At 46.4% G+C, this 27623-nt stretch overlaps 1 protein-coding gene across 1 annotated transcript; it reads right to left on the bottom strand.

Annotated features, from left to right (window-relative positions):
* Positions 1-129: 129 nt before the first annotated feature.
* arid2 (AT-rich interactive domain 2) lies at positions 130-27623 on the bottom strand. Its single transcript, XM_086103446.1, has 21 exons — positions 26815-27623; positions 26598-26691; positions 25591-25688; positions 16056-16189; positions 13474-13692; positions 13321-13388; positions 13095-13164; positions 11684-11934; positions 9875-9971; positions 9559-9768; positions 8950-9114; positions 8314-8392; positions 8051-8185; positions 7740-7951; positions 4585-6899; positions 3675-3832; positions 3460-3598; positions 3260-3345; positions 3043-3166; positions 2663-2754; positions 130-1835 (listed from the first exon to the last, which is right to left on the bottom strand). Exons 1-21 carry the CDS (start codon positions 26904-26906, stop codon positions 1724-1726), a joined length of 4950 nt encoding a protein of 1649 aa, XP_085959572.1. The 5' UTR covers positions 26907-27623; the 3' UTR covers positions 130-1723.

Here is a 27623-nt window from a genome sequence, read left to right as displayed (position 1 = left end):
ATCTATGAAGTAATAGCAACGCACATCCTTTCAAATAAGATTTTTTTTCACTGCAAATAATATTTAATACAAGTGAAAATCTGTACATTCTCAACATGTTGACAGAAAAAGAAAACTGAGGAAAATGCAAAACGTTCAGTGTTTTTATTTAAAAACTATAAACAGTCACCAAAGTAAATAAAGCCAATCTCTAACAGAATGTTAGGTCTATGTTTAGTCACACATCCTACAGACACGGCAGAAATGAGGATGGTAGGGTTGTGGCAACCCCCCCCCCCCCCACCCCGGGTCAGATGCTAATAGGACAGGCAGTCATAAATGGTACACAACACACGGTAGAGAGGACAGTCTTGAGGACGTGAGCCGGAATGTGGCATGGGTATTAAGAATGAAAAAATAGTACAATAAAACTCCACACTATATTAAGATAGAAAAAAGTAGTGAAGAAAATATTATACCTGCACGTAAAGCAAAAGAACACAGGAGAAAACCTGTATAAAAACTCCATGTATTTAAACCAATTTACAAATACAAAAAAAAAAAAAAAAAAATTGGGGTACGCGCACCGTGCCCGTCCGATGACAAAACGTTTACAGTGGATAGATAAATGTCACTTGTTTTGTGTGTGTGTGCGTGTGTATTGAGGGGAAGATGTGAAGAAACAGAAAGGGGAAATACCTTCAATATTTTTTTTTCTTCTACAAAATGACATGATATATTATTCCATACTCTTTCAGCCAGCAAAATGAGTTCTACAAGGTATTATAATACAAAATGTCACAGTCCCACAAAAAACTGTTGTTTTTTTCCCCTCTCCCTAGGCTTTACAGCATCAGTACCTTTGCAGAAGTATTTACAGGGTTTTAAGTACATTCATCCACTGCTGAGTATAGAATCACATTAGATACAAGTGACCAGGGTTCATTTTAAAAAAAAAACAACAACAAAAAAAACCATACTACTTTCTTCAATCCTACCAAAGTAATGCTTCTATTAACACCACAGAGCAAGTTCTCCAGTGGCTGCATTGTGATGAAAGAGGATCTTCTTTATATATATTCACAACATATTTACAAGATTTCATTTCATTAATTGTAATGGTATTCATTTCAATAATAAATAAGTGAAAATATATCGACTCAAGTAAGAAAACCAAGCTACCAAGTTTGAAAGAAAAACAAACAAACAAACAAAACTCTGCGGCAGTTGCTAGCCGAGTCCTCCTCCATCCCAACCCTGTGGGACGCCTTCCAAAGCCCGGCCCTCTCACACGGGGACTCCCAAACCCCGTGGTTATCATTCAGTCATAACTCGCCCGTCAGATTGTGATGGGGGGTGGGGGTGGGGGGGGGGGGCAAAAAAACCTTGACAAAATGTGCTCGTGTTTGGTGCTCATTTTTTAGCAGGGTTTAGTCAGTGGAGTCCCTCAGGGAAGCGGTCGGAAAGAGCTCCCCGTGATGGGCAGCTGGTGGAAGACCCCGTGGCAGTTTTTGAGAGTGTGGATGAGTCGACTTGGCGGGGTTTCAAACACAGGTTGAAGGAGCTAAGGACCGGTCGGGAGGGGAATGGAGGGCGGGACGGGCAGGCGTGGCAGAAGGAGGTTCTTCAGTCCTGCGCTCTGCTTCCTTCCAGACTCGCTACAGCTCACCAGCGGCTTTGCTCCTCTCGCCTTAGCGGACGTGTGAGGATGACGGAGGGCTTTCTCGAAGTTGTCCTTTTGGCGTTAGGCCTGGAGCGAACGTGTCAGTTCATAAAGGCATTTGGCGAGCGTGGTGGACACCTCCATGTTACTTAGTGCAAGCACGGAGAGATGTGGCTCGTGCTTCTTTACCAGCCTGAAACCAAAAACGAGTCAGTCTTTGACTATAAGGTATAGTGGTAACTTGACTTGCACCTAACTTGTTCCGTAACCATATGAGTATTTCCTTGGCACCATCTTGGTGCCAAGTAACTGTGTTGAAGTACATTGAGGAGCTTCAAGCAGTGTGCCTAGTGAGGTGTCAATTATTGTCCAATTTTCAATGTTAGCTGCAGAGGTAGCGGTTCTGCATTGATTTTTTTTGGGGGGGGTTCCTATCAATATGAAAAAAAAGAACTGACCTGGTTCCAGTTTTTGTACTCAGGTTATTTGGTGGCACCTTGGTGCCAAGGACAGAATTGGAAGTGAGGAGCTTTTACAGTATATCAAATAAATGTTCCCCCATCGAAATGGCATTAACCTATTCAAGCCACTCCCCAAATATGTTTTTCAAAATGTGTTTTTAACATAAAAGGGAACGAAATAAACGGGTTTTAAATTACTCTATGTCCTATAATATTCATGAGTTGCATGACTGCCTTTTAAGGGGCGCGGCCGAAAGACTGGCATGGTCAGTTAGTTCGTGAGCATCGGGGAGGGAATTGTGTGCTGCTTGCAAGTTTTGTCAGTTTGTATTTATTTGACCATTTGTCTCATGAAAAAATAAATAAAAAAATAAAACGACTGAAGGTGTATCAGCAACTGCGGCTCCCCTTGCTCACATGCAAGGGCATTCCTATAGTTTAATGGCTCCATTTTTACAGATGGCTCATAAGTTGGGGACACTCGGACGTCAAAGTACCACTTTATTCAGTCCTCAGACATGGTTTCCAAGCAGCATCATCAAGTGGACTCCATACTTACATGCGACCACAGTCCGAATGCTTGGCGATGTTCTTTAACGTTAAGGCAGCAGTTAGTCTGATGTGTTTGGTCACTGGTCCCTCCTTCTCGTCCTAGGATTGGGGGAAACAAGGCATCAGAAAATGAGAAGAGTTTTTCCCAGGGTATGTACGGTTTTCAGAAAGCCAAAATTTAAGACTTTCTAAAAGTCAAAACCTTTCAATCGCGATTGTAGAAAGTATGACATTTTATAAGTAGCATGTACTTATAGCTAAAGCTATAGCTTAGCTAAAGCTAGCTATAAAATATCAAATTTACGATTGTTCTGAACAAAAACTGGGAATCTTTTACAAAGTTTTTTGAAAAGCAGTTTGACACAAAGCCTTGCTGGTTGCACTCACCGTGAAGTCCCTGAAGACCAGGTTTCGAGAACCTCTGCGGAGGGCCATGAGAGCTGCGCTCGGATGATTGACGATTGCTTTCGGTGGTCGCGCTGCCGGAGTACTGCCTGCCACCGGCGGCGTCCTGAAAACCAAACATTTCAAAAGCTGGGTTTGAAAACGGTTCTCATCTGTCACTCAAATGACACGTCGGTATCATATCAACATTTATGCGTACTGGGAAGAAGTCGGGTTGGGGCTTTGCGCCTGCTGTTCCTCCAATCTGAGTCCAGCCAGCAAAGCTTCCCGAGAACAGTGTTTATCCTGGAGGCGAAGGGGGAGTTAAAAAATAGTTTCAATGATATTAAAACTATAATCCAGGACGGTGGTTTTCAAACGTGTCGTCCCCAAGATTGGTTTCATTCTGTGGGGTATTACCTGAAGATGCGTGATGAACGAGAGTCTCTGTCGTGGGAAAGGATCGCATCCTTCCCACTGACACTGGCCGCCATATGCATCCTTGCCACCATGTTGCGTTGCCGCATGGTAAAACACTTGGGAGGGCGTTTCGAACCACCTTGAAGAAGAACAAACCAACGGATAATTAAGACTCATTCCGAAAGCGGGGCGAGGCAAAGATTCACTCATCTTACCGTTTACAGGATTGCCAAAGACATTTGAAGTTCTGCCCCGCTTTCCTAGTTTGCTCGGGCGGTGCCGTGGGGGGTTGCGGCGTTGAGGGAAGTTGAGGGCTGTTGCCGTCTGCCGTTGAGGGCTGCGGAGCGGGGGGCGGCGATGGCGTAACAGTCGGCTATAGAAGAGATGCATCCAATATGACATTAGGGAATTCCATGTTAATAACAAAAACAAAAAAATAAAATTAAAAAAATTGTGAATAGATTTTTTTATTAACTCATTCACTCCCAAAGACGTTTTTAAACGTCTTTTCAGACTTGGTCAAGAATTGGCTGATACTGAATGCGTTTTAATATATTTTTATTTTAATAATCTTTATTAATAATAATTTACGATTTTGTTATTTTGACTTCAAGATGGCGCCGCGAGAGTGTCTGCCTTTCCAGTAGCTCCTGTATTTTGTTCTTCTACTTGTTCCTTTCACAACTTTGCTGCTGTGAATTGGGAATTTCTCCATTGTGAGACAAACAAACGTTTTCTTATTCTTATCTTATCATAAGAGTATAATACGCATGCCAAACAAGTGTCTTGTACGCGGAGATGTAACCTAAGCTCTTTCTAGAGGCTTAAGTTGTTCTCTCAGCTGCTTTGCTGTAGGAGGTGTGTATCAGTGAGAGCCAAATGGTCTGAACTGGCGTCACCTTCTTAACCTCCGCATCACATCGACTGCCTGCTTGACAGGGTAATTGAGTCGTTTGAAATTATTATTATTTTTTTTAAATCACACTGAATGCATAGCTTGGCTGATGGAAAGATCTTTTGAGACAGGGTGAAATACTCGCCAGACACCCCCGTGCGAGCGGACCTGACGCCAAATCGCGGCAGTGAGACCACGTTGACATGACATTTTTTCCCCCAATGACTCACCGTTGAGGCAGCTGCCTGTGTGGGTGAGCAGTTCCTCTGCTGACTGGCGTTCTCTATTGCTACTTTGGCTACTGTGCTTGGGTCGGTTCCTGCGGGCACGGCCACCATCGTGGAACTGCTGCCTGCGTTGTTGGGGTCGCTGATGGTGATGATCCGCACGCCCACCTTGTTGGGGATCCCCGCCGCGCGATCCTCGCTCTCCGCCGGCCTCTTGACGCCCCGGGCTTCCGAGGCGACGCCGTTTGAAGGGGAGGCGGAGGTTGTCTGGGAGCAAACGGGAATGGTGGGGGGTAGGGTGGAATTGGGGAGCAGTTGCTGCCTAAGCACGGGCACGGCGTGGCCAGGCCCTAAAGGTCCGTTTGTGAATTCCGAGGGCGGCCTGGTGCCCACTGCCTGAGGTCCATTGGCCAGGCGTTCAGCCTGCTGGGCTTTGGCAGAGTCCTGTTGGAGGGGAGGACTGGGAGCAGGAGGACTTGAGCTGCGACTTTTCTCGGTGGGGCCCACCTCCCCATTCCCCAAGTACTGCTTGGAAGCAATGTGATTTGGAATGCTTTTGCTTATGACGCCACTGCCGCCCCGGTCAACGTCACACACCCCGTTGACCAGTGTCTTTTTAGGGTCGGGGCTCCCCTCCGGGGCGGCGTCGAGGCCCGGGGAGATGGCCTGCTTCCCATTAGCGGGTGGACTCTCTGTAGCCGGACCGTTTAGCATCGCCTGGCTGTTCCCTGAGTGGTATGGAGGTAGATTCGACTCCAAGCACTTGCGACCGTTTAGCAGCTTGGCACCTACTCCGACATTCCCGTTACTGGTTTTCCCATTGGAGGAGTCGCCGTCGGCCACCGAGGAGTTCTCCATGACCTCGATTTTCCGCTCGTGGATGTGCAAGCCAGTGGCGTCCTTGGCCTCCTCCTCCTTTTGACAAATGATCTTGTCGCCTCTGAGCGGAGCCTGTGGCAGCGGCGAAGGCGGCGGGACTGCAGGAGCTTGTTGGGGCACGGTTCCCGTTGAGAATGGAGGCGACGGGAGACTCGGGGCCACAGCGCCGTGGCTGACCGCGGCGACAGCTGCGGTGGAGGTGTTAAAGCCAGTGTTAGGGACCATAGTAAATGTGACTTGTCCGGCCGCCATGGGGGCCTGGATGATTGTGGCCGGACTACTTGTAGAGATGAGCTGGCCGGGCAAGAGCTGGACCTGACTGGGCACCAGCTGAACGTTGAGTTTCTGAGGCTGCGGAGGGGGCACCTGGGGGCTGTAGGCCGTCTGGTAGATGACCTGGGAACTCGTGCTGTTGGGAGGGGGCACCTGCGGCGCCGGCAGGATGAGCTTTCCACCCGGGGTGGAAGGCCCTCGCTTTGGAAGCAGAAGCTGTTTGATCAAGCTGGACTCGGAGGAGGTAGGCTGAGAGGGAGGAGCTTGCGGAATCGTTTGTTGATGTCGCTTGATGGACAGTGCGTGGCTGACGGTTTGATTGGGCTGGACTTGGGGATTCGGGTGGGACATGGCAGGCGGGCACGGGCTGGAAGGAGCTCCGGGCTGCCCTGCTATTTGAAGAGACTGGGCACCAGGAAGGGCGGCGGGGTTGGCAAGAACAATTTGGTGTATGGCTGGGGTGTAGGCTTGGTTTTGTTGAGGACTGGGACCGACTATTACCACGCTCTGTGCCTGTGTCTGAGGCTGCTGGTTGGCTGTCGTGGCTGCTGGGCCAGTGGACTGGTTTGGCGCTGGTTTGGGGGCGATATTCTGAAATGTGACGCGGGACCCGGCGGAAGTGGGCGACACAGGATTACTTGACACCGCTTGGATGGAAGAGGTTGGTGCGGATGAAGCCGCGACGCACTGAGGGTCTATGTGGGGAGCGGGGCCCTGCGGTGAGGGCAGAGGTGGCGTTTGAGTGAGGGGCGGGTGCTGGGAAATTGGGGGGCAGACACTTTGCACTCTGGCGGTGAGGATGTGGCCTTGGGATACCTGCTGAAAAAGCGTGACTGGTGTCCCGGTGGGGACCATGGGGGAGTGCTGCTGAACTACAGGTGGGACAGCCGGGTTTTGGGGGCTGTGTTTCTGGGACGTCGGGACAGATGCGGTTGGAATCTGGACCACTGGACCGGCCCAGACTTGCTGCTGCTGTTGTTGTTGCACTAATGCGTGAGTGTTTGATGATAACTGCAGAGGCACGTGCTGGGCCACTGGATGATGGGAAACAGCAGGGTGGCTTGCACTGGGGGTCTCCTTCACATTGGCGGGCCCGGATGGAGTGGCGCCACCGAAGCTCAGGCCCGGTGGCCGGCTTAACTGTGGCGGATTTCCAGCAGGTACACCTAACCGCACAAATCACAGACAAAGAGCTGGTGAGTTCACAAATAACTCATTGTGCTGATAAATAGATAATAAATAGCCTCAGTTGCAACTGCTGTACTTATTGCTCTTGTTTTGGTTCTGAATGCGGAGATGTGACTCATACAGGGTCGAGAACTATCCTACTATGAAGAAAAAATATTACCGTATTGGCCCAAATATAAGACGGTGTTTTTTGCATTGAAATAAGACTGAAACAGTGGGGGTTGTCTTATATTCGGGGTCTAGACATTATACCCATTCAGGACGCTAGATGGCGCCAGATATCATTGAAGCGAATGCTGAACTTGACTCCCCAGGCCAAAGTGAACCCCTGCCACGAAGAATCAAAATAAAAATAGCGGTAGCACGAAGAAGAAAAATAAAAAATAGCGGTAAGAAGGAAAAGACAAGAAAATAATAGAATCTGGAGAAAAGTGGGTCGAAGATCGGCCAGGTTAACCGGCAGCTGAGGAGAAGTTATGATGTAATTTACATTTCAAAAACCAGAAACCGTTCATTTACGAATGTGATTGCACTTTAGATTTGAATGAGGCAAAATAACATTCTTTTTCTCTCAAATGTATTGTTATAATCATTTGTTTCAGATGTACTGTAATTATTTTCTGTATAAAAATTAATTTGGTGTTCAAAAACCCTTTAATCTTATAATCAGGGCCGTCTTATATTCGGGCCAATACGGCATTTACTTTTTGCTTTCTCAGCTGGATAATATTTTTTTTCTCACAAAAGTCTGAATTCACCTAAGAGTATTTTTAAATTTCCAGACTGTCAAAATTTCCATGCTAAACTTTCTGTTCTACCTGGAGGTGGAGCCTGGGGGTCGGCAGGGGCTTCAGTTCGAACTGCAGGAGAGGGCGCTGCACCTGGCACCGGCTGTTGCTGAGGCTGCTGGTAGTACAGCTGGACGGGCAGCGGTATTGACCTCCGCCTTATCCCCACCAGGAGGATGTGAACTGGGCCATTGGCTTTGGTCTCATCCTGCCGCCGCATCGTATGATTGGGAAACACAGTCCTGTGACAGGCACGGGGAACATTTGGTTTTCTCTTTTCTCACCTTTAGGGCACAACCATTTTTGTAAGACATGATACAAAGAAAGTAAATAAGACTGACCGGAGACATTTGAGGAAGCCAGTGGAGTTCAAGATGTTACTTCGTCCCATTTTGCTGCACGTGGAAAGGTACTCCGAGTACATATCCGACCGGGAAACCGAGCCCTCTGCGTTTGTTTCAAAGTGTGCATTGAGCCTGTCAGAGAAACAAATCAGGGAGTATTGTTTCCATTTTGCACTGCAACACGAACACGTTAACACATGGGATTGCACGTCGCCGTTATATTTATTAGAAACATTGCAATAATTCTACAGGTGACTTACCATTGCAACGTAAATTTCTCTCCGTCAAGTTCAACTATGCCAGGTGGCGGCTGTGCGGACTGAACTGGAGCACGTGTTGCTGAAGAGCAGAAAAACAAAACGGTAAATATAATATATACATATATATATTCTGTGACTTGTTTATATGTTCAGTAAACAAACAAAAATGTTCATACTTATGTACAAGCAATTTAGTGATGAATTCAGTCTGCCGGTTCAGATAAACCACCAAACATAGAATTCTCTCGACTGTCCACTAGGTGGCAGATGAACTAATGACCACATTAGTGTTTGTGTTGCCACCAAGATTACAGGGACTCAATCACTGGAAGCAGTTTTATTTTTTATTAATCTCCAGAACGCTTGGCAAACAATGCAAAATGCGATTTCTAAAAAAAGATAAAAGCAAAAATGGTCTACTCCATCGTGGTACCCCGGTCTGGCTGACTTTGAAATCAGATTATTCCAAATCTCATCAAGCGTCAACATAAAAGATGTGGCTTTTTAATTATTGCGCACCAAAAGGCCCCTCGCACGCCGACATCTGGACTTTAATGAGCAGCCGTAAAATAAATCGGCTATATTTCATGTTTATTTAATCTTTAGTGTCGTACTTTGTGTGGGAAGGACACTCACTCGTGGCTGGCGCTGCCTGCACGGCCGCAGGTACCTGCTCAACCAGCTGCGGTCGAACTTCTGTCGCCTGCTCGGCATTGGCCTGATGCTCGATCAACCGTACTGCCGTCAAGGCATCGGGTCCAAACGTATGAAGGTCGACAGAAACTAACCTCACGAGCAGGTCTGAGACGGAGGGAAAATGCACACGTTTTACTACAAGGGCGGGCAAAGGTTAGCACAAAGTCAATTTGGCATATCAAGCATGACTAATTCCACCAGTAAGAAGTCAATCCAAAAACACTCGCAGGGTCGGAGAGGTTTTCCCCAAATGGGGATTGTAAATCAGTCCCGACAAAATTTTCCTACAAAACCACCACAAGTCTGCTAAGATTTTCAAGCCCTTTTTTGTTTGATCAAGACGAATAATCAATCGCAAAATGAAGCGTTCTTCCTTCCGCCGTTGTTCATTTGGACCACAGAGAAACGATTGGACTGAAAAAGACAATGTCAACGGAAGTGTATTTGCCAATTGTGAACCAGGGCGGGTGACCGCACTCGAATCTTAACGAAACAAAAATTCCACATTCAGGAATTTTGAGCTCTGCGCGCAGTCGTTTGGTAGCCTACCTATGCTACGGTCCACAGAGGCAATCTTGCTGCAGGGAATCTCTCCGAGCTGAGCCAACAGGTAGAGCACCTCCAACGAGGCCATGAGGAGCATGAGGTCAGGCAGGGTGAGGAGCAGCATTACCTCCCTGTACGACTCCTGGTCCACATACTCACAGATGAGCACGCCGTTGTCCTCCGCTTTGCTCAGGTTGCCTAGGATCTCCATGGCTACGTGACAAAAAAAAAAAAAAAAAGAAGAGACATTCCATGGAAGATGCTTTCATCGCTGTCTGTACATCAGATTGACATGGACCGAGTGAAAGAGAAGCCGCACCTCTCATTTTGAGGAACCTGTCTCTGGACATTAAACATTTGGTGATGGTGTGAAAGATCAGATGGGTCATCCGAAAGTCCACCGGATCGAGCTGGAGCTGGAAGGCAAAAGAATGAATAAAAACCATGAATGGATCTCAGTAAGAGTAAGTGAGCATTGCGAGCGGACAAATCGTTCTGCTGACTGGGGAGCGCAAGACGCAAAGGCATATTCAACATCAGTGGACGAAATAAGAAAATCGGGGCTAAATGCTCCGGTTCAAAAACGACAAATGTTTCCCCGTGAAACAGCCATTGTTATTATTATTATTATTATTATATTTGACATCCCCATCGGCCTCTGTTGGCCTATTCATCCATCCATCCACCCATCCATTCATTCACTGGCCCATCGTCATCCATCTATATGCCTAACTCAAATTATCCTCAAATTGAGGGTTCCCTCCCTTGTGGTTTCTTTCTGACTTCCGGGTTGAGTGAACGCTGGCGGGTTTTGGCTACCGCTGCTCAACCCGTAGTGTTTTTTGTTATTGTAAAGTGTCCTTGGGTGTCTTGAAAGGCGCTTATAAATAAAATGTATTATTATTATTATATTATTCCATTCGCATTCGTAGACACGGGGCTGTTGAGAACAAATAAAACGGCGCGCTTTAATGTGTCTGACGGATGCAAAATAAAATTGCCCCTCTAGTTACCGGCGACAACGCTCTAACTGATTGCATCGGGGGGCTCTTTGCATACATTTTCTAGAAATAGCACTTCGATGAGGAGTTATTTCCCTGCATGGCAGTAAATTAACATACATTAATCATTCACCAAGGCGCCGGAAAAGTGGAGAAATAATCGTTTCGGAATGCTCAAGATGCGAGGGTTTCCGGATCGACTGCATGTGAGAATGGGACAACACCCTTCTGTGGAGAAGCACTTGCACCAGTTCTTCTTCTTCCCTTCGGGTATTCGGGCATAATACCGTCATTCCTATTTCCGACCAGAACATTGCGGCTGTTCAGCTAATTATGACACCGATTTTGCCAACGCTGCATATTTTCATCGCAACACAGGCTGTTTTCTTCATTACTGCGCCAAGTATGATCACACAGCTTCCTACTCAATGTGATACGAGTTCGCTAAGAAGTTTGTGAACGGCCTGCAAATTAACTTCCCTTTATGGCTGGGCATCAGTCAAACTTACCGTATTTTCCGAACTATAAGGCACACCCGACAGTGTGCCCCTAAAATCCGATGTGCCTTATAGATGGTGTTAGTTACAGTCTCTTTATAGTCCCCTTGAGTTCTTTCCCTGTTAAGTCTTCCTATGTCATCTAGTGGTAATTATTAGGAGGAATTGTTGAATCCATTGTCTTCATAACGTGTGTCTTTCATTTATTGTTTTGTCACGGCATTTATATTTATATGTTTCATGGCCGTCTTCGTGACCAGTTCTCACGGCCCGCCAATAAATAAAACCTTGTATTTTTATGGACTTTGTATCATGCCTCATGCTACATATGGATCAATATTTAGATTTCTTGGACGTAGTGTTTTCAAAGTTCTATAAAGCGCTTAGTTACAGCTGCAGCCGGTTGTGAACGCTCCATATAAATCAAGCTGTATTGAATTGTATTCTCTTCAGTGTAGCTCCATCTAGTGGATGCATAGCGCAACCGGAAGCCACTATTGTAGCTTCTATTCTATGCGCCCGATATATGAAACAATTTTAAAACAGGCCATTCATTAAAAGGTTTTGCCTCATAATCCGAAGCGCCTTATAGTGCAGACAATAGGGTCCAAATATACCCAGCAGACTCACCTCGGCAGCCACGTTGCCCAACGTGTCGAGCCCGAGTTGTCGGAGTGAGATGAGGTTACAGTGGGCACAGAGTAAAAGGAAGCGCAGGCACGTTCGGCTGGCCGCCAGCAGCTTAACATTGGCCTCCTCGAAGGAGAGGTTTCGCAGGATGACGCCGACCTGCAGCACCCGCTGGGCCTCCATGTCGCTGATGCCCAGGTTCCGCGGCGGGTGGAAGAGGCTCTGCCAACGTTCTGCTACTAATGTACCATCTTCAAGGAAAGATACAGCAAACATCAACGCCGGGAGAGGGCAAGTGCATACGATATTATGACGGCTGAGTATATGAAGTTGGCAAGCCTGCGGCATCGGATCAAAAAGTGGTCTCATGTGGATCGGATATTTTGAACGGAAATCAAGGCTGGATCCCTTATTTGTTCTTTTGTACGAGCACAATGTGGAACGCCGCAATTTCCGCAATCACCGGCTTTGGCTGCGACAAGAAGGAGGCAGCAGGTGGCAAAAATGGCCTTAATTGTGAGGGCGCTTGCAAATGGAGGGTGGAAGCTGGCATTTTAACACAGCACAAGTAATTTACAACAGCGGTATGCGGCGCTACGAATCAGAACGCGGAATACGTCGAATCTGTGTGTCTTAAAATGCAGCACGCCCCATATATGAAAACCCTTCAAAGAGGCCATTCAGTGGTGAGCCTTATAATGCGGAAAATACGGTACATTATCCGAAATGAAAGTGGACTTTCCTCCAAATTCCGAAAAAAAATATCCATCGATCGATCGATAGATATATAGAAGCAGTCGATAGTCCGCTGCGCTCTGCTGTGCGTGTGTCAGCGCGAACATGTACGCACGCGCGCGGCTTTTGGTTTCAAACCAATCAGCGCCGACGCAACCGACGTCACACATCAAAAGAAGCTTTGAGCTACGACAACAGCTAAGCTAAGCTAGCCGAGACGACATGACGCTCGAAGTCGGACGGACACGTTTTTCTGCTCATCTGTGTGTTTCCCTTTTTGTCCAAATATATATATATTTTTTACTACAACAACTGTCTTGTCCACGCCGTCTTTTATTCGTTAAACTGGGGTTTAGCAACTGTGTTTACAAAGAAACGAAAATCTCTTTACTGTGACTAATGTTCGTGCCTCAACATGGATACGCTCGTGAAAGCAAAACAATGAACTCAAACGCGTGTTCGTTCAATGTTGTCAACTAATATTCGGATTAATTTTAGACAATTTTTTGAGGAAAATTTGAAAATCCGGAAATCCGAAATCACTGATTATCACACTGAAAAACATGCTGGAAACAGAGCTGCACAAGTGAACATGTCCGTAATCCGACATGAGAACACCCGTTGAGGTCGCTTTTTAGTGCCATCTGTGGGGATTTCGCACCAAAGTCTACTTTACCTTGTGCCGTGCTACTCTTGTCCCAGATGAGCTCCCGGACTTCGGCATCCTGCACCACCTCCTTCCAAAACTGAGAGGGGAGAAAATAAATAGCCCTTAGCATTCGAATGGATTATTAAGCGATTTCGAAAGAAATGAATCGTCCTTCCAATATCGTGTGGACTCGTGGTGTCATGTTCTCATCATTCTGCTTCATTTTAAATCATTCAGCGGGACAGAACATTACCCTGATGAAATCCCGTGACGTTTTCGCCTTCCAGTCGGTACCAAACACCCCGGAGAAGCTGCCTAGCGCTACAAAAAAAAGAAAAAAATCAAAATGAGGAGAATGCAGGGTTTTCATTTGTTGCTAGAAATCCAACAGTCGGAGCCAACGTACAGTCGTCGAAGACACCCGTGTGGGCCAGTAGCAACGTGACCAATTTGGGGTCCTTGTCCAGCTGCATGGCGTGCTTGCTCTCGTTGGAGAGCAGAGTGCAAACGTTGACAGCGAAGTCCACTTCGTTGGGCAGGCCCGATAGGAGAGACAGCACCAGTTTGTTGTAGTCGCACGGCGGAACAAAATCAGTAGACAGCCCGTAGCTTTGGCGGAGATAGTCTGGAGATGGGTGGGAGGGAAGAGGGGAAAAAAAAAAAAAAAGGATGTTCAATATTCCCACGAAACGGATGCAATTTGGCACAAAGAAATAAATAGCGATAATTCAACTGCTTGCTCCCACTGTGTCATCATCTTAATGGGCGCCGCTGTTGTCCCTCAGCCAGCGAGTCAAGCTCGGATTTATTTTCCTTATCAAAGTTTGATGCTCCCCTTCAACAACAAGGGGAAAAAAAAGTTTTAACCTTGTTCACAAGTCAGTGTGTGAGCCAAGTCGGCAGCAGAAAACAAAGTGCAGCTGAGTATTTATTTTATTTTATTTTTTGCTTTAAGCTGCAGAGGACATCAAAAACGAACCGATCTAGCTGTGCATTTCCATCTCATCATCATCAACAGAGGGCAAGATTTTATCGGCGTTATTACTGCGCAGCCTTGGCTTCAAACAAAGCATTTGAAAAAAAAAATTACATTAAAGCAAACATGTCAGGGTTGGTAATCGCGGCCGAAAAAACCCCCCATAAACATTTTTCGTTGATTGAGAACAGCTGAATAGGAGGAAGTCATGAGCGTTTAATGTAAATCATCAGATACAACTGCTCCATTCAATTCCTGCGAGGTTGTTGTCGACCCCCCCGAACACCTGCATCGGGATCGGAACAAAAAAGGGACTGTACAACAAGGCTTCTTGCAAAAGGACTAGCAAAGTTGCAGCACGGCTACCACTAACATAGACAGAGCCTTGTGGACGATGTTCTTTTTACATTCGGAGTTGGACGCAAAGCCAGGTGTGGCGGGGGTGTGGCGCTTTCGGATCATCAAGCGCAAACAAGTCCCTGACACCCGACGCCTCCTTTCAAGCTCCCGTGAACAAGGATGAGGAAAATACCACATCAAATCAAATCGCAAAAGGCTTGCAGTTTGTCCACGCCGATACCAGCTCCTGCCGTCACTCACCAGGTCCCGTCCCCTTAATTCATTCAATCCCAGCCATTTTCGCTGGAGCAACCCCCTCAATCCCAGCGTTTTACTTGCAAGGCCCACAGAATATTTGGTTCTAATGCTATATAAACATGGAGCCTATCAAAATAAAGTTTGGACTCTCTTCATTCAGCAGAATTTTTTTTTTGTTTCTTTTTCCATTCTTCAGCAATCGGCATTGAAAAATGGCTAAGTTTCATGAAAATGGCGATTGCTGGGCCAAAAAAACGGAGAAAAATAGCTTTTTGTAAAAGCGTGCATTTCAAGCACGTGGGGCACCACTGCCACCTACTGGTCGCTTTTTTAAAACAATTTACAATGCAAACGGCTGATTCTCATTCACAGATTGCATCAGACCCTCCTCCTCTCTCTGAAGCAAAAAAAAAAGACGTACAAGTATGTCCTTGGTAGGCGGGCCTCGTTTTAAAGTCTTGTGGAGTTAAAGAGTTAAATGCACAACTCCAACACAAGAACAATACAGCAAGGACGGCAATCATACTTGCTCACATTTCTTACATTTTTTTTTTTTTTTTTTTAAATGAAATGCACTATTTCTCCGAAAAACATTCTCGGCAGCATCCATCTTGAAAATAATAAGTAGGTTCCAACAATAAAGTCAGTTTCAGTAAAACCATCACCTCCCTCGTGGGGCGACAAAAATGTCAGAACAGAATCAATGAGCAACTAATGTGGCACGCCAAGTATGATCATCACACAATTTAAAAAAACAAATCCCCCCCAAAAACATTCAGCGATGAGCGCAGGCAAAAAAAATGAAGTAAAATTATGGATGCCACTAATCTGAACCGACAACAAGCGCCTCCTCTCTTCCTTTCATCAATCATGTCTTGTCAGTTCCCTCGTGAGCTGGATTGTGTGCGTCTGCGCGAGACATTGCAGTTTCTGCCTTGGCCAACAAAGTGTAATGTCAGAAATGTCGCCTCTCAGATGCGCTTTTTATCCTGAGGACTCATGCCCCCCCCCTTTCAAAAAAAAAAAAGATTTATCAATGTTATTTGCAGAAGCGACTTCCAACAAATACTCGCTCGCTGCCTCACAGGCGCGCTTCCAACACAGCGAAAGCACTGCGAGGTGAAATGCGGAGTAAACAGCCCGACGCAATAAAAAGGTGATAAGCAACATTCAATTTGTTGCCTTGTGAGCTACACAGAAGGCAAGCGCAGCTCAAGAAGAAAAAAAAAAAGGGGGCAAAACTGAGACAGGTTTCATCACTGTAGTGTCGTTTGTTCAGGTACAAATGGGATTTTTAATCCATCTACCTGATGCGTAAAACCCTCGCCGGTGACGGACGCTAAGCTTGACTGAGCTCGCTAAGCAGAAGGCGAAAAAAAAAAAAAAAAAACAGAAGAGCGCGGGCGGGGGCCTACCTGATACAACATGTTGCTGGTAGTTGTAAGAGGTGGGAATGGCGCCGACCGGGAGGAAGGTCTTGGTGTTCCCCGGCTGCGCCTCGTCGTCGTCCTCGCCGAAGTGGTGGACTCGCTCATACTTTTCCAAGTATCTGTGTCGGGAAAAGAAAAAAGGTTGAGCCGAGTGGCGCAAACACAATGCAGCCGGAATGAAAACGATCGCCGTCGATACCGCGCGATGACGGGTAATACAAAGTGAACCTGCTAACTTTAGTGTGACTTAAAATTATTTATTGAACTGACCTTTTAAGGACTTTTGAGGGCTAATTTAGCCATTTAAAGGACTTTTTCTCCCTTCAGCAGGGGATTCACGGTGGATTTAATAAACCAGAAAGCTACATATCACTGAACTGGTGTTCAAATCATTGCTGCCAAAGGAAGGGCACATCTTTATTTTTAGGGGCAATCAGCTAACCCTTTATTCGACATACTGCATGTCAAAACTTTTTTGGAAAAAAAACTGAATTCATTCTCAAATAAAGTACACTAAGAAAAATTTTAATTTAGAAAACATAAAACTTATTTTCGAATAAAAACAAAATTTTACGGATTTTTATTGATTTTAGAAGCTTTCCCTGAAAATTAAGGACAATGAACTTATTCACTCCCAAAGACGTTTTTAAACGTCTTTTCAGACTTGGTCCAGAATTGGCTGGGACTGAATGAGTTAAGAACATAATTTTAGAACTTCTTTTTTGGACTTTAAGTTTTAATGAACTTTAAGGACCCGCATTTTTTTTTTAAGTAGGTTTCCCTGATGCATCACAACCACTCATGAGCCAGACCGAGTAAAGACGCACCAAAAACGACAGCTCAACATTTCAGATCACAGGAGAGCGCGGCAAGACAAAGTTCATCACCGAATGAACTTTTTGAATGCCTGATGGTGCTTTCAAGGAAACTGGAGCACCGCGCCACACATTCAGCCGTTTTTTCTTTCCAGGACAGAAAATGTATGCGGCGCATTAAAACTTTCTCCTCCGGACTTGCAGTTCTAAGTGTCCACTATGACCATGTCACAAATTCCACCAAACAAGTGTGGCGTAAAAATAAGTCAAGTCGATCAGACGACAACAATCATGCAAAACAAATCGATGGCAAACACCGACCGCACTTCTTATCGAGTCTCAATATAAAAACATTTATAACATATGTTGAATGAAACATTTTTCCCCACTCCCAAATTGTAGCCATGGCGATTTAAAAACTGGCATTCTACGAAACGGCAATGCTGATTTGAATGTGAAGAACTTGGCAAACAAACGCAATTCAATGTCATTCCTTCTCCGCGATAAGGCAACACGTCTTCGGTCATCCCGACACACACAGGAAACCCGACACGCACGAAATACCTTTGCGGCGTGCGAGTGTGGTGAACCCCTCGCCTGTGCGGCCGTGAGTCACCGAGCGGGCTCGCCAGCAGCTGTTACCGAATGAGGGCCCCCCGCCCCCTCCGGCTTGTTCATCATGGTCGAGGTAATCCCCCGTCCTCTGGCTGCCGGGTGACACGCGCGACTATAAATACACCCACTGCGTTTCGCTGCGCTCGTGGGGAGGAAGGAGCGAGCGAACGGGGCGAGCGGGAGAGATAGGACCTCAATGCAGCGTCATCGACCACTGTCTGGCCAAAAGCAGATAATGACTATAGATGGGTGGGAGCCATTTTTTTAGGAGGTGCTCTACATCTGTTTTACTTTATACCATGCATTCAGGATGAGAATAAATCACTGGTTTGGAAGTGACGGTTTTTATTCGGGTGTGTGATATCATTTGTGGAGAAACTGTAATCACAGAAAGGGCCCCGGGAATCTGGGAATGAGTTCTTTGCAATAAAAGATGGGGAGTTTAAATATTTTTTGACAGCATTCAGTAGTGAGTGAGTGGTTAGAATAAAGCATGGTGTCAAAGTCAAGGCCCAGGGGCCAGATCTGGCCCGCCACATCATTTTATGTGGCCTGCGAAAGCAAATCAAGCATGTCAAATTCCTTGATGCTTGCTAAAGTCTGAACCAAAATTTCAAATTGTCATATGTAATCCACAATAACAGTCATTATTCTGGACTTCTGATTTTAAAAGTAGTTATCCATCAATTTGTTGTGCACTGTGTATGTAATATGTGGAGGTGATTAAACATTTATATTAACGGCCCTCCAAGGGAAACCGGAACTACAATCTGGCCTGTGACAAAAATGAATTCGACACCTCTGCAGTAAAGCAAACGGAAAACTTCCTGAAGGCCGGGACTATTCTTCGCCAGCAATGTGTGACTATCAGCGAAGCCTTGTCAAATTCAATTAAAATTACGATTTCAACCCCGATGCAAGTGGATCATAACGACTACAGGTGAGCTGGTGTTCTTTTTGGTTTTAAACCGACCGGTCACCAACACCGTGTAATCAAATCACATTTTGGATATCTGCGCCTTCCTTCTGATTCTCAAAGCGTTCCCGCTTAGTGCATTTCGTGGAAATCGTTTGTCGTGCGCGGCGTGACACAAAAAAACCCACACAACCGATTAATCCAATCCGCCTTTCATGCTTGGCAGAGCTAAAACTATATGCACATGGGGTTATTACTTAATTGGGTTGCCTCGGCGGAGGTGCCAGTCCACTGATTTTTTTCAGGCCTTAAAGCGAAGGGGTCAAAAAGAGGAAATGTGAGCTTCGCACCCTGCTCCCGATCAAAGAGGCTAACGGGAAGCCTGGCCGAGAGACGGCAGATCGGATCGCTGAGATTCAGTTAGAGGTGAACACCTCGACTTTTAAACGATTTTCTGACCTCGTCTCAAGTGGCGGCGGGGCGGGGGAAAGCACCGCCACGTTGGTCGCACGTCAGCATCATGAGAGCGCTGCAGCTAACAACCAATACCGCTGTTTTTATTCATGACAGGATCATCAGCGACAGTGATTTCCTGACTCATCACTGGGGAAAAGTCAAAATCCAATGCTTGGTTTTCCTGCCAAAAAATAAAAGGGTGAGCAAGTGAGAAAGAAAGAAAAAAAAAAGACCAACCCAAAGTCTGGGATTGACTGCTCTATTGCCCCCCTGGTGTGTTTGGGTCCACTGCCCCCTGCTGGGTGTGGAGAAAGATGCGCAAAAGGTCTGCAGCCTCCTCTTTGTCAATCATCCCAGGATGCGTTTCACGTGCCAAACTGAATACCGATTTTAAATTGTCAATGATTCACAGCGCAGAGGAAAACCGTAAAGAAATTATTTACGCGGCCATAATCCCTCTGACAGAACATGACTCCGGGGACTAAAATACCGATTCTGTGCCCCTGCGGCTTCCGCTGATAAAGTATGACAGGCGCATAGACAGGGAAAAGGTCAGCGCACGAGACGACACAATAATACCCGCTCGAATCTTGCGAACATCTGCATCTGGGCGGAGAGGGCAGCCTTGCGCCGCCAATGGGGGGGGAACGGCTTTCATAATGATGCGAGCTCCTCGGCAGTACTGAGAAGATTGTGGTTGTTGTCAAGGGAGGGGGTGTGGTGGGCTTCTTCCTTTAGTGGATGGTGTCAGACAAAAAGCAAGTGCTGACAAATGAGTTTTCTTCCAAAAATAAAATCCTTTTCCTTCCATACAGTCGGACGTTAACAAGGCTGATTCACAACAGAGTGGCACTGACCTCCTCCTTGACAGCGTAGCTGTTGGACCGCAACAGTCTGCCAGAGGATTTATTGCTATCGTTCATGGCAGGGGGAGGGGGAAAAAAATAGCCCCGTGAACAAAACTCCCGCCGATGATTTGTGCATTTCGCAACAAAAAGTGGTAACGTGAGCCTCGCTGTCGAGTTCAAGGCGGATCTGTCAATCTTCCGGGCCGGCGAGGAGACAGAAGAGATGAGGCTGTCGGCGGTGGCTGACACCCTCCCGCCCCCCACGGGCAGGCCAAAAAAAACAGACACAAAGTCTTAAAAAGCCCTCGGGTTGTGTATGAGCGCGAGATAGATGGATGGATCTTGAGCCATACTTTGCCGACAGGGTCTCATCTTGATCCATAGCCGCTCATCAAAGCTTGTCGGGCTACGGACTGCGGCAGCGGACTGAAAAAACACAGCTGATGCAAACCAGTTCAAGGGCTCGGCAATACAAAGCTGATACGCACTCATTGAAAAAAATATATGTATATCCCCCCCCCCCCAAGACCTTGATTCATAAAGTGCATTTTTTAAGTGCTTCTAGGAATATTTTCCAACATATTTTTCTTGCAATGTTATGTCGTGACGTGATTTAATTCCTTTTTTTTCTTCGAAATCGTCAAGCACAACTGCAAATTTGCCGGATTAATTAACCGTCGCTATTAATGTGGCCTCTCCGGAAATGGCTTTCGTTAGGTTGCTAATTGGCTCCGGAGGTGAAAGCACCACTGGTTGCTTTGGCATGCATGAAATGCAGTGGCACGTCTCAAGTCGCATTAAAAAAAATAATAATTTGCAAGAATAAAACGATGGGAGAGACAGTGTCTCTTGACGTCCGTACTATTTTCAATTGCCGTTCTGAAACGGGTAAAGTTGATTTTGTTTTTATTCCCCCCCCCCCCCCCCAATGAAGACATTTTTCAGTTACAGTGAAACTCTTCTACAACGAAACCTACATGGGCAGAAAATACCCCCTAGTGTGAAAAAATATTCATGCATTAACACCATTCTGACTGTCCTGGCCCTCATACAACGAAAAATAAAAACCCTGTTGCGTTATACGAAATCTTTTTCTCTGCTCTTGCCTCGCGACGAGATTCACTACAACGAAGTCTAATCCAACAGCGACCTCTACTGCTTCGTTCAGAAATGGCAACAGCAACCACCACACTGGTTTACACATATGCAGTAGTCCAGGAATATTTGTTATTGTAAGTTTCAGACGCATAAAAAACATTGCATTGCTAAAATGGCTACAAAACGGACCTTTGGATGTCAAGCGGCTAAGACAAGAAGACCTCTGACGCTGGAAGAAAGGGTAAAAGTGATCAAAAGACGGATGAAGCAAAATAAGACATTATCCAAGAAATTGATGTAAATGAAAGTGAATGCTGATCGTAAATTTCGCAATTTCTTTCCCTTTTTTTCTTCCTACACTGACAATATGAAGTGTCAAATAGGTGTATGCTCATATTTATGCACTATTGGAATAAAAGTACACATACGTGTGTGTGTGTGTGTGTGTGTGTGTTTACATCTGAGATCAAATTTGCTACATTGAAAAACCCCCCATTGTGAAAAATTTCTTGCTGCAAACATGATTTCGTTGTAGAGGAGTTTCACTGTAGTAGTTTTACACTAATTAAAAATAAAATCAGTCAATTCCATATTTTGATTGCCAATTGACAATAATAAAAAAAAAAGACATTCAACAGTGCAGTGGTAATAACAAGCAAAGATGGAACGACCATGTAAAAAGTGTTCAAATGAACGCGCTTGCATTCAGAAAAGGTAAAAAAAACGTGTCCGGGGGCAGCCTTTGCAATAGGAACATGATGAAAAGGCGCTTCAATACTCGGAAGGACGATTAACATACCGTATTTTCCGCACTAGAAGGCCCTTCCGAATATAAGCCGCACCTTCAACGAATGGCGTATTTTAAAACCGTTTTCATTTTTAGGGCGCACCACATTATAAGGAGCATAGAATAGAACTGACAATAGCGGCTGCGGTTGCTTTACGCAGCCACTAGATGGAGCTACGCTAAAGGGAATACAATACAGCTTGATTTATATCGAGTTTTCACAACCGCTGCAGCTTTATAGAACATTTTAAAATACTACACCCATGAAATAAGAATATCGATCATATATAAGGCGCATCGGATTACATGGCGCACTGTCTGGTTTTGAGAAACTGGAATGCTTTTAGGTGCGCCTTATCGTGCGGAAAATACGGTAATTGCGAAAGCGAGGTCTTGAGAATGTGGAGCCCTTAATAGTGCAGGCTCGAAAGGTCATAGATTGGAAGATGGGCGAGGAGGTGGGTGGGGGCGGGACATTTACACATGCATTGACTGGTGTTGACGTTGAGAGCTGATATCACAATAAAACAATCCCATATGAGAAAACCACTTCTATTTATCAGCTTCTGTTCACCACATTAAAAAAAATGAAAATCTGTTGAGCCAGAAGTGTGAAACTCGTTGCTAGGGGCACGCAAGGCGACTTAGAAGGGCCGCGATCATTAGCTGCAGCCATGACTCGTCCCCTAATCGAGCCATTCCGGAATAAAAAATCATAAGTGTTCATAAGAACAAAAAAAAAATTAAAACACTCGCTCACGGCAGCCACTTGGGAACACTTTTCAGTCGTCACCGCAAGCAAACACACCTGCTGAATGGCTGTTTGCGGGTCAACTGTCGCATGTGTCGCTTCTCAAAGGAAACGTGAACTCGCAGGCACGCTTGCCGTTTGTTTGTTTGTGCACGCAACCTTGGCAGATTTGTCTGCGCTCCGCTCTTCATTAGGATTTTAACAACGAGACCGAGCATGGGCCCAGATTACCGCGAAAATATCCCGCTTTCAATTTTTTATTTTTGAAACGACACTGTCTGGATAAGAGTCGCAAAAAGCCCGATTCAAATAAAAACGGTGGGTTTCAGAGAATAGTTTCGTAGTCACATGTTCCTCCACAAGCTCCATTTGACACGTGAGGCCATGACATCGCCAAAATAGTCCATTAAAAGGAAACCTTGAAGCATGGCCCCACCGGGATGAACAATGGACATGTTTGAGCTCCCGACAGAGGGACTGAGCGGTTCCTCGACGTCGTTGCCTTCTGGGCCTGCTTCCCTCCCCGCTGGGGAAAGCGGCGGAGAGAGGGCAAACTGAGGTTAGGCTCGCGTCACCTGACTTGCCCTCAAGTTTACAATTGGAGGGAGACGCCAACGGGCTCACTTCCCGGTCATGTTTTATTCATTCTCAAAGGAAAAGGTGTCGGGAGGTTTCGCTCAAAGTCGGGACATCCCAAAAATCATGTGAAACGAATTACCGAAGACGGAACGGAAGACACGTGAGACGTTTTGGCCCATATCGGTGGAACCAAATGAAAACCGCCTCGGTTGACAGAGGGGCGAGCTATCTGCAGCTGCTGCACCAGTCACAAGGGGAGGGAACTCGAACAAACAGATTGGTCCAAATAACCAACCATATAGGAGAGTTAAGCATTTGCAACGTTAGCGAGTAATGCTGAATCATTAAAAAAATAATAATAATAAAATTAAAAATCACAGGAGGTGGTCAGTCCACTGCAGCTGTGATCAAGTTTATTAGGGCTCTAAAACGAGCACCTCTGGTGAGAAACGCTTTATTTGGGAGGTACTGTCACATCTCTCTTCTGTTGCTCGCTCTTTTAATTTTGATCACGAACCCGAAACGATCCCGTCGAATATAAAGCCGATATTTCGATCCGCAGTGCGAGCCCCGCCGCCGTGAAGCAAACGCCGCCCCTTCGCTGGCTTCGATGTACAATCGCTTATTACCGCTGATGTACAAAATGGGACGCGTATTGTTGCTCCGGTGGCGAGTTTGAGGCCGAAAGCTGCGGCGCTTTGTGCGACTGATCGTTCAAAACTTCGGCGACCAGCACCGCTGTAACAGAAATGTCATGAGTCTTTTGCTTGATTGATTTTTTTTTCTTCCCCCCCACACGAGCAGTGAATAGCAGCATCAGGAAACGACAACGCTCGGGATGATCACACCAAGCAAGAAACATGAAGGGGTCTGGATTCTCGTGTCTTGCGGTAATCAAAAAGAAAATGAAGCGCATAAGATCAGCGCGCGGGCAATCCAACAGCGGGACCGCAGCTATGGGAAGTTGAGGTCAGCGACAGCGCAGCTACTCCGTTCGCCATAAATCTGCTCGATATGACCCAAAGAGTTGATCGCGTCTGTTTTCGGTCTTGATCGTCCTTACTGGGGTAACAGGTGAATTTGTCACCAGCCAATCGCAAGGCACACACAAAACAACTATTCCATCTGAAATTGACAACCCCACGGACTATTTTTGAGCTTTCTATGAACCCGCCGCGCATTGTGGAATGTGGGGAGGAAGCCAGACTACCGGAGAGAACCCAAACAAGCGTGGTGGGGGGAAACATGTAAACTCCTCAACAGGAGGCGTTCAAGGGGACCCGATCAGAGATTTTGACCGCAGATCTCGCCGTTGAGGCGGGACGTGCTAAGCACTACATGTGCGCTTCATCATGGCAAATATCAACAAAGCCATTTGTGTCTTTCGGCGAGCAACTTCCCCGCGTGCCCGACGACAACCTCAAACCTGGATGAAAGCCAAGGTGAAACCTTCACCCTGCGGCAATTACATTAAAAAGGTAAAAGAAATTACAATTTCCCCTTTTCATCCAATAAGCGATCGTGCACCGTCAGCGAAAAGCGGGTGGCGAGCATCGCCGCGTTCACTCGGAGCTTCTCGCTGCCTGTGACATTCACGACACCAAACTTCCTTTGATCGAATCAACAAATTAGCTCCAACGGCTGTTGTGACACGAGAATGATATATTCTGCATGCAGGCTCCCCTCAGCTGTCAGCCTGTATTTTCTGCTCCCTATTTCACCACCACTGAGTATTTTCGGAGCGACATCATTTGAAGAAATTAGTTTTCTTCCCGTGGTCAGCTAAATTCAGTTATTCTTTTAAATCAGCCTTAAAAAGACAGCAGGGATTCTGCGTGGACTCGTTCTGCACATGCAAAACTGGAATTCTGCATATTTACCGAGCCTACGACTTTGACGGCTTCCCGCCCATGATTGCATGCATGCACTGGAAAACCCGGCCAAATAAATAAATAAATAAATAAAAGCACAACAGACTGTCTTGTCGTGCGTCGTTCTCACAAGATATATGCTCTGCTCTCTCTTTTAAAATACTCTCATTCACACAAGACAGAAAGCCGTTTAAGAGACGTTTGTCTTGCTAATAAAAACTGATGGGTATCCATCTGTGAGCTTAAAAGGAACCGGGAGCATCAGCCGCAGGAGGAGGGAAAATAGCCGCTACATTTGGCCACCTTGCAGCATTAACTAGGAAGAAATGCAAAGACAGTTGCCTCTGAAGCAATTACAGAACTGTCGAAGCTGCGGCAAGGGTTTCCCTTCTTGCAAAGGTGTATTTCCCGAGAAGGGCGGGGGGCGATGACAGGAACTAACTTTGGATATTATGAGAGCACAGTGCTTAAGCTGCTTGGAAGAGCCAGACTCCCATCACTGGCAGCTGACAGCGTTGCGACTTGGAACTCTACAGCACGAAAACAAAAATAAGATGATGGCGGAAAAAAAAAATCAAATAAAACACCGAAGGGCTATTTACAAATGTGCTCTGAAAATATGCATGCCATATTGTTGTTCAAAGGGCCCGTGATGTCACGGCACAATAAAGCCACCGGTTCCAAGCGAAGGGGAGAAAAACGCCTGTTGATTGCATCCTAACACTTGTAAACACTTCCCACATGCTGCCTGTGAGGCACAAAGCTGCGGAACCGTGCTACTCACCGAAGGTAGTACTGTTTTAGAGCGAATGCAGCGTTGGAGCAACTCCTTGGAAAATTAAACTCTTCTCCGAGTTCATTCCACTGGTTTTTGTCAGACACCTGCAAGATGAGGGGAAGGCTTGTTAGAAGAAAGAACACAAAAACAGTATAAAAGCACACCTGCAAGTTGGGGGAAACGAGCGACAAACATCGGGATCATCTGTTTTTCTATCTACAGGTCCCTTATTAAGGACTGCTGAAAATCAATAACTTCGTAAAAAAATGTTTAACCCACGCGTAAATAATGACGTGAATAAACACACCACGCTGAAGAATGCCGCAAATGTGTGTATGCCGCGCATATACATCTCAAAATTGGCACATAAGTGTGTATGTACAAGTGTTGGAAGACAACGTTTCAGTTGAAGCTAGTTAGCAACACGGCTAACAGGCTACGTTGACTTTTCCCACGCTAGCCTAACACGCATACGACGCCAAACTCTCAACAAACTGTGCCCACGGAGAGCGGGAATGTGTTAGTTGGTGGTAAGGCGTTTATTCGGGGTTCGGTGCGGTGCCGTTGACAGTATTCTCTATGCGGGCCTACGAGGCCTGCATTTCGTGAGCAGCCATGAAGCCGAGGAAAATGGCGAGGAAAGAAGGGGGGAAAAACGAAGGCTTTTCCCGGCTTGTCGAGCGCCGAGCGACGGCCCGGCGGCACGGTTCGTCTTCCGTGGGCTTTTCCGAGTGGCGATAATCGATGTTAAACGTGCCCGCTAATTTTGAGTGGCTCCCGAGTGCGCTCTGGCTCGCAGCGCTCGCCACTCAATGGAAAGCGCACAACAACACAAGGCAGCACATTGCAATAGAGATACATTGCAAACTAGCACAAGGCCAACAGCGACCCACTAACGGCTGTCTGCGGGGGGATCCACTCGTCCCAGGCTGCCCACACGGGAGTCGCAGAGAGGTCCACGAGCCGCAAGGAGCGGGGTGAAAAAAATAGCCACTTTTGGTCCCCCCACTCACCTTAGCAAATCCACCTAAAGAGACGACTCTGAAATAGAGAGCGTTCAGATCCAGCTCTTTCCCACCCACGATAGGAATCTTCTTGAACGGCGATCTGGGGAGATAACGTCACAAATGAGCACAAATGTCTCTCAATAACAGTTCGGCGCAAGTCAGAGTGCCGTTCGATGTGAACCCAAAGTTGCATTTGGTGTGAATATAGGCGCCCGAATCTCACCCTCTGCTTTGGTGAAATTGCCGCAGCTCGTCCAGGAAAGCCTGTCCCTTCCTTCGCTGATCTGGAAGATTTTTTCCCGTCGAATTTGCCATTGTTTTTGCATGCAAAAACGGTTAAAGCCCACTTCGGTTGCTTCCTAAGACACCACCGATCCCATACTCCGCCGGCGCTCAGTCATTCGCGAAGCTGAGTGTTTAAAAAGTTAAAGAAATAGCTGGTAGCAAGAAGAGCGGCAGGCTCGCTAATAAAGACTGATGCACACAGCGAGCGAACCCGATTCAAACCCGGACTAAGTTCCAAACGAACAGTCCCAAATACGAGCGACCTACCGGCGGATTAGGCGCGCCATTGCGGGACGTGTTCGATTAATGCTTTTTGGTCGCGGTTGTATTCGTTTGGAGTGGTTTGACAGAGTGTTACGGACGCGGCGCCGAGGCTATCGCACACACTGTAGAGCGGCAGAGGGATCCTGTTCTGAGACAAAAAGATGAGGAGGCCGCGGAGGCCGGCCTGCCGTGCGTGCAGCGCCCTCTTTGGTCGAACCCCGCACTACAGCCTCCGTCCGTCCAGGGCTGAGCGGCTATTGGAACAATAGACTGTTTTCTTTTTTAGGGACCGTCTGACAAATTGTCTGGAAAAACGGGTCGGAAGGTACTTGTCAATGTCCCGTTCAGGGTAGTAGGGTATCGCACTAAGTAACACTGGATCTTACGATTGCAAAAGCCATTGTTTAAAAGTAAATATTCTTCCACTCAGACATCCTAACTTGGGTTCAGAATGAAAACTACTTGATAAACTATGCAAAAAAC

Source organism: Hippocampus guttulatus, chromosome 22 (assembly GCF_054856545.1).
Source record: "Hippocampus guttulatus isolate MCC_2025c chromosome 22, RoL_Hgut_1.0, whole genome shotgun sequence".
Taxonomy (NCBI): domain Eukaryota; kingdom Metazoa; phylum Chordata; class Actinopteri; order Syngnathiformes; family Syngnathidae; genus Hippocampus; species Hippocampus guttulatus.
This window is presented reverse-complemented; position numbering and strand designations above follow the sequence as displayed.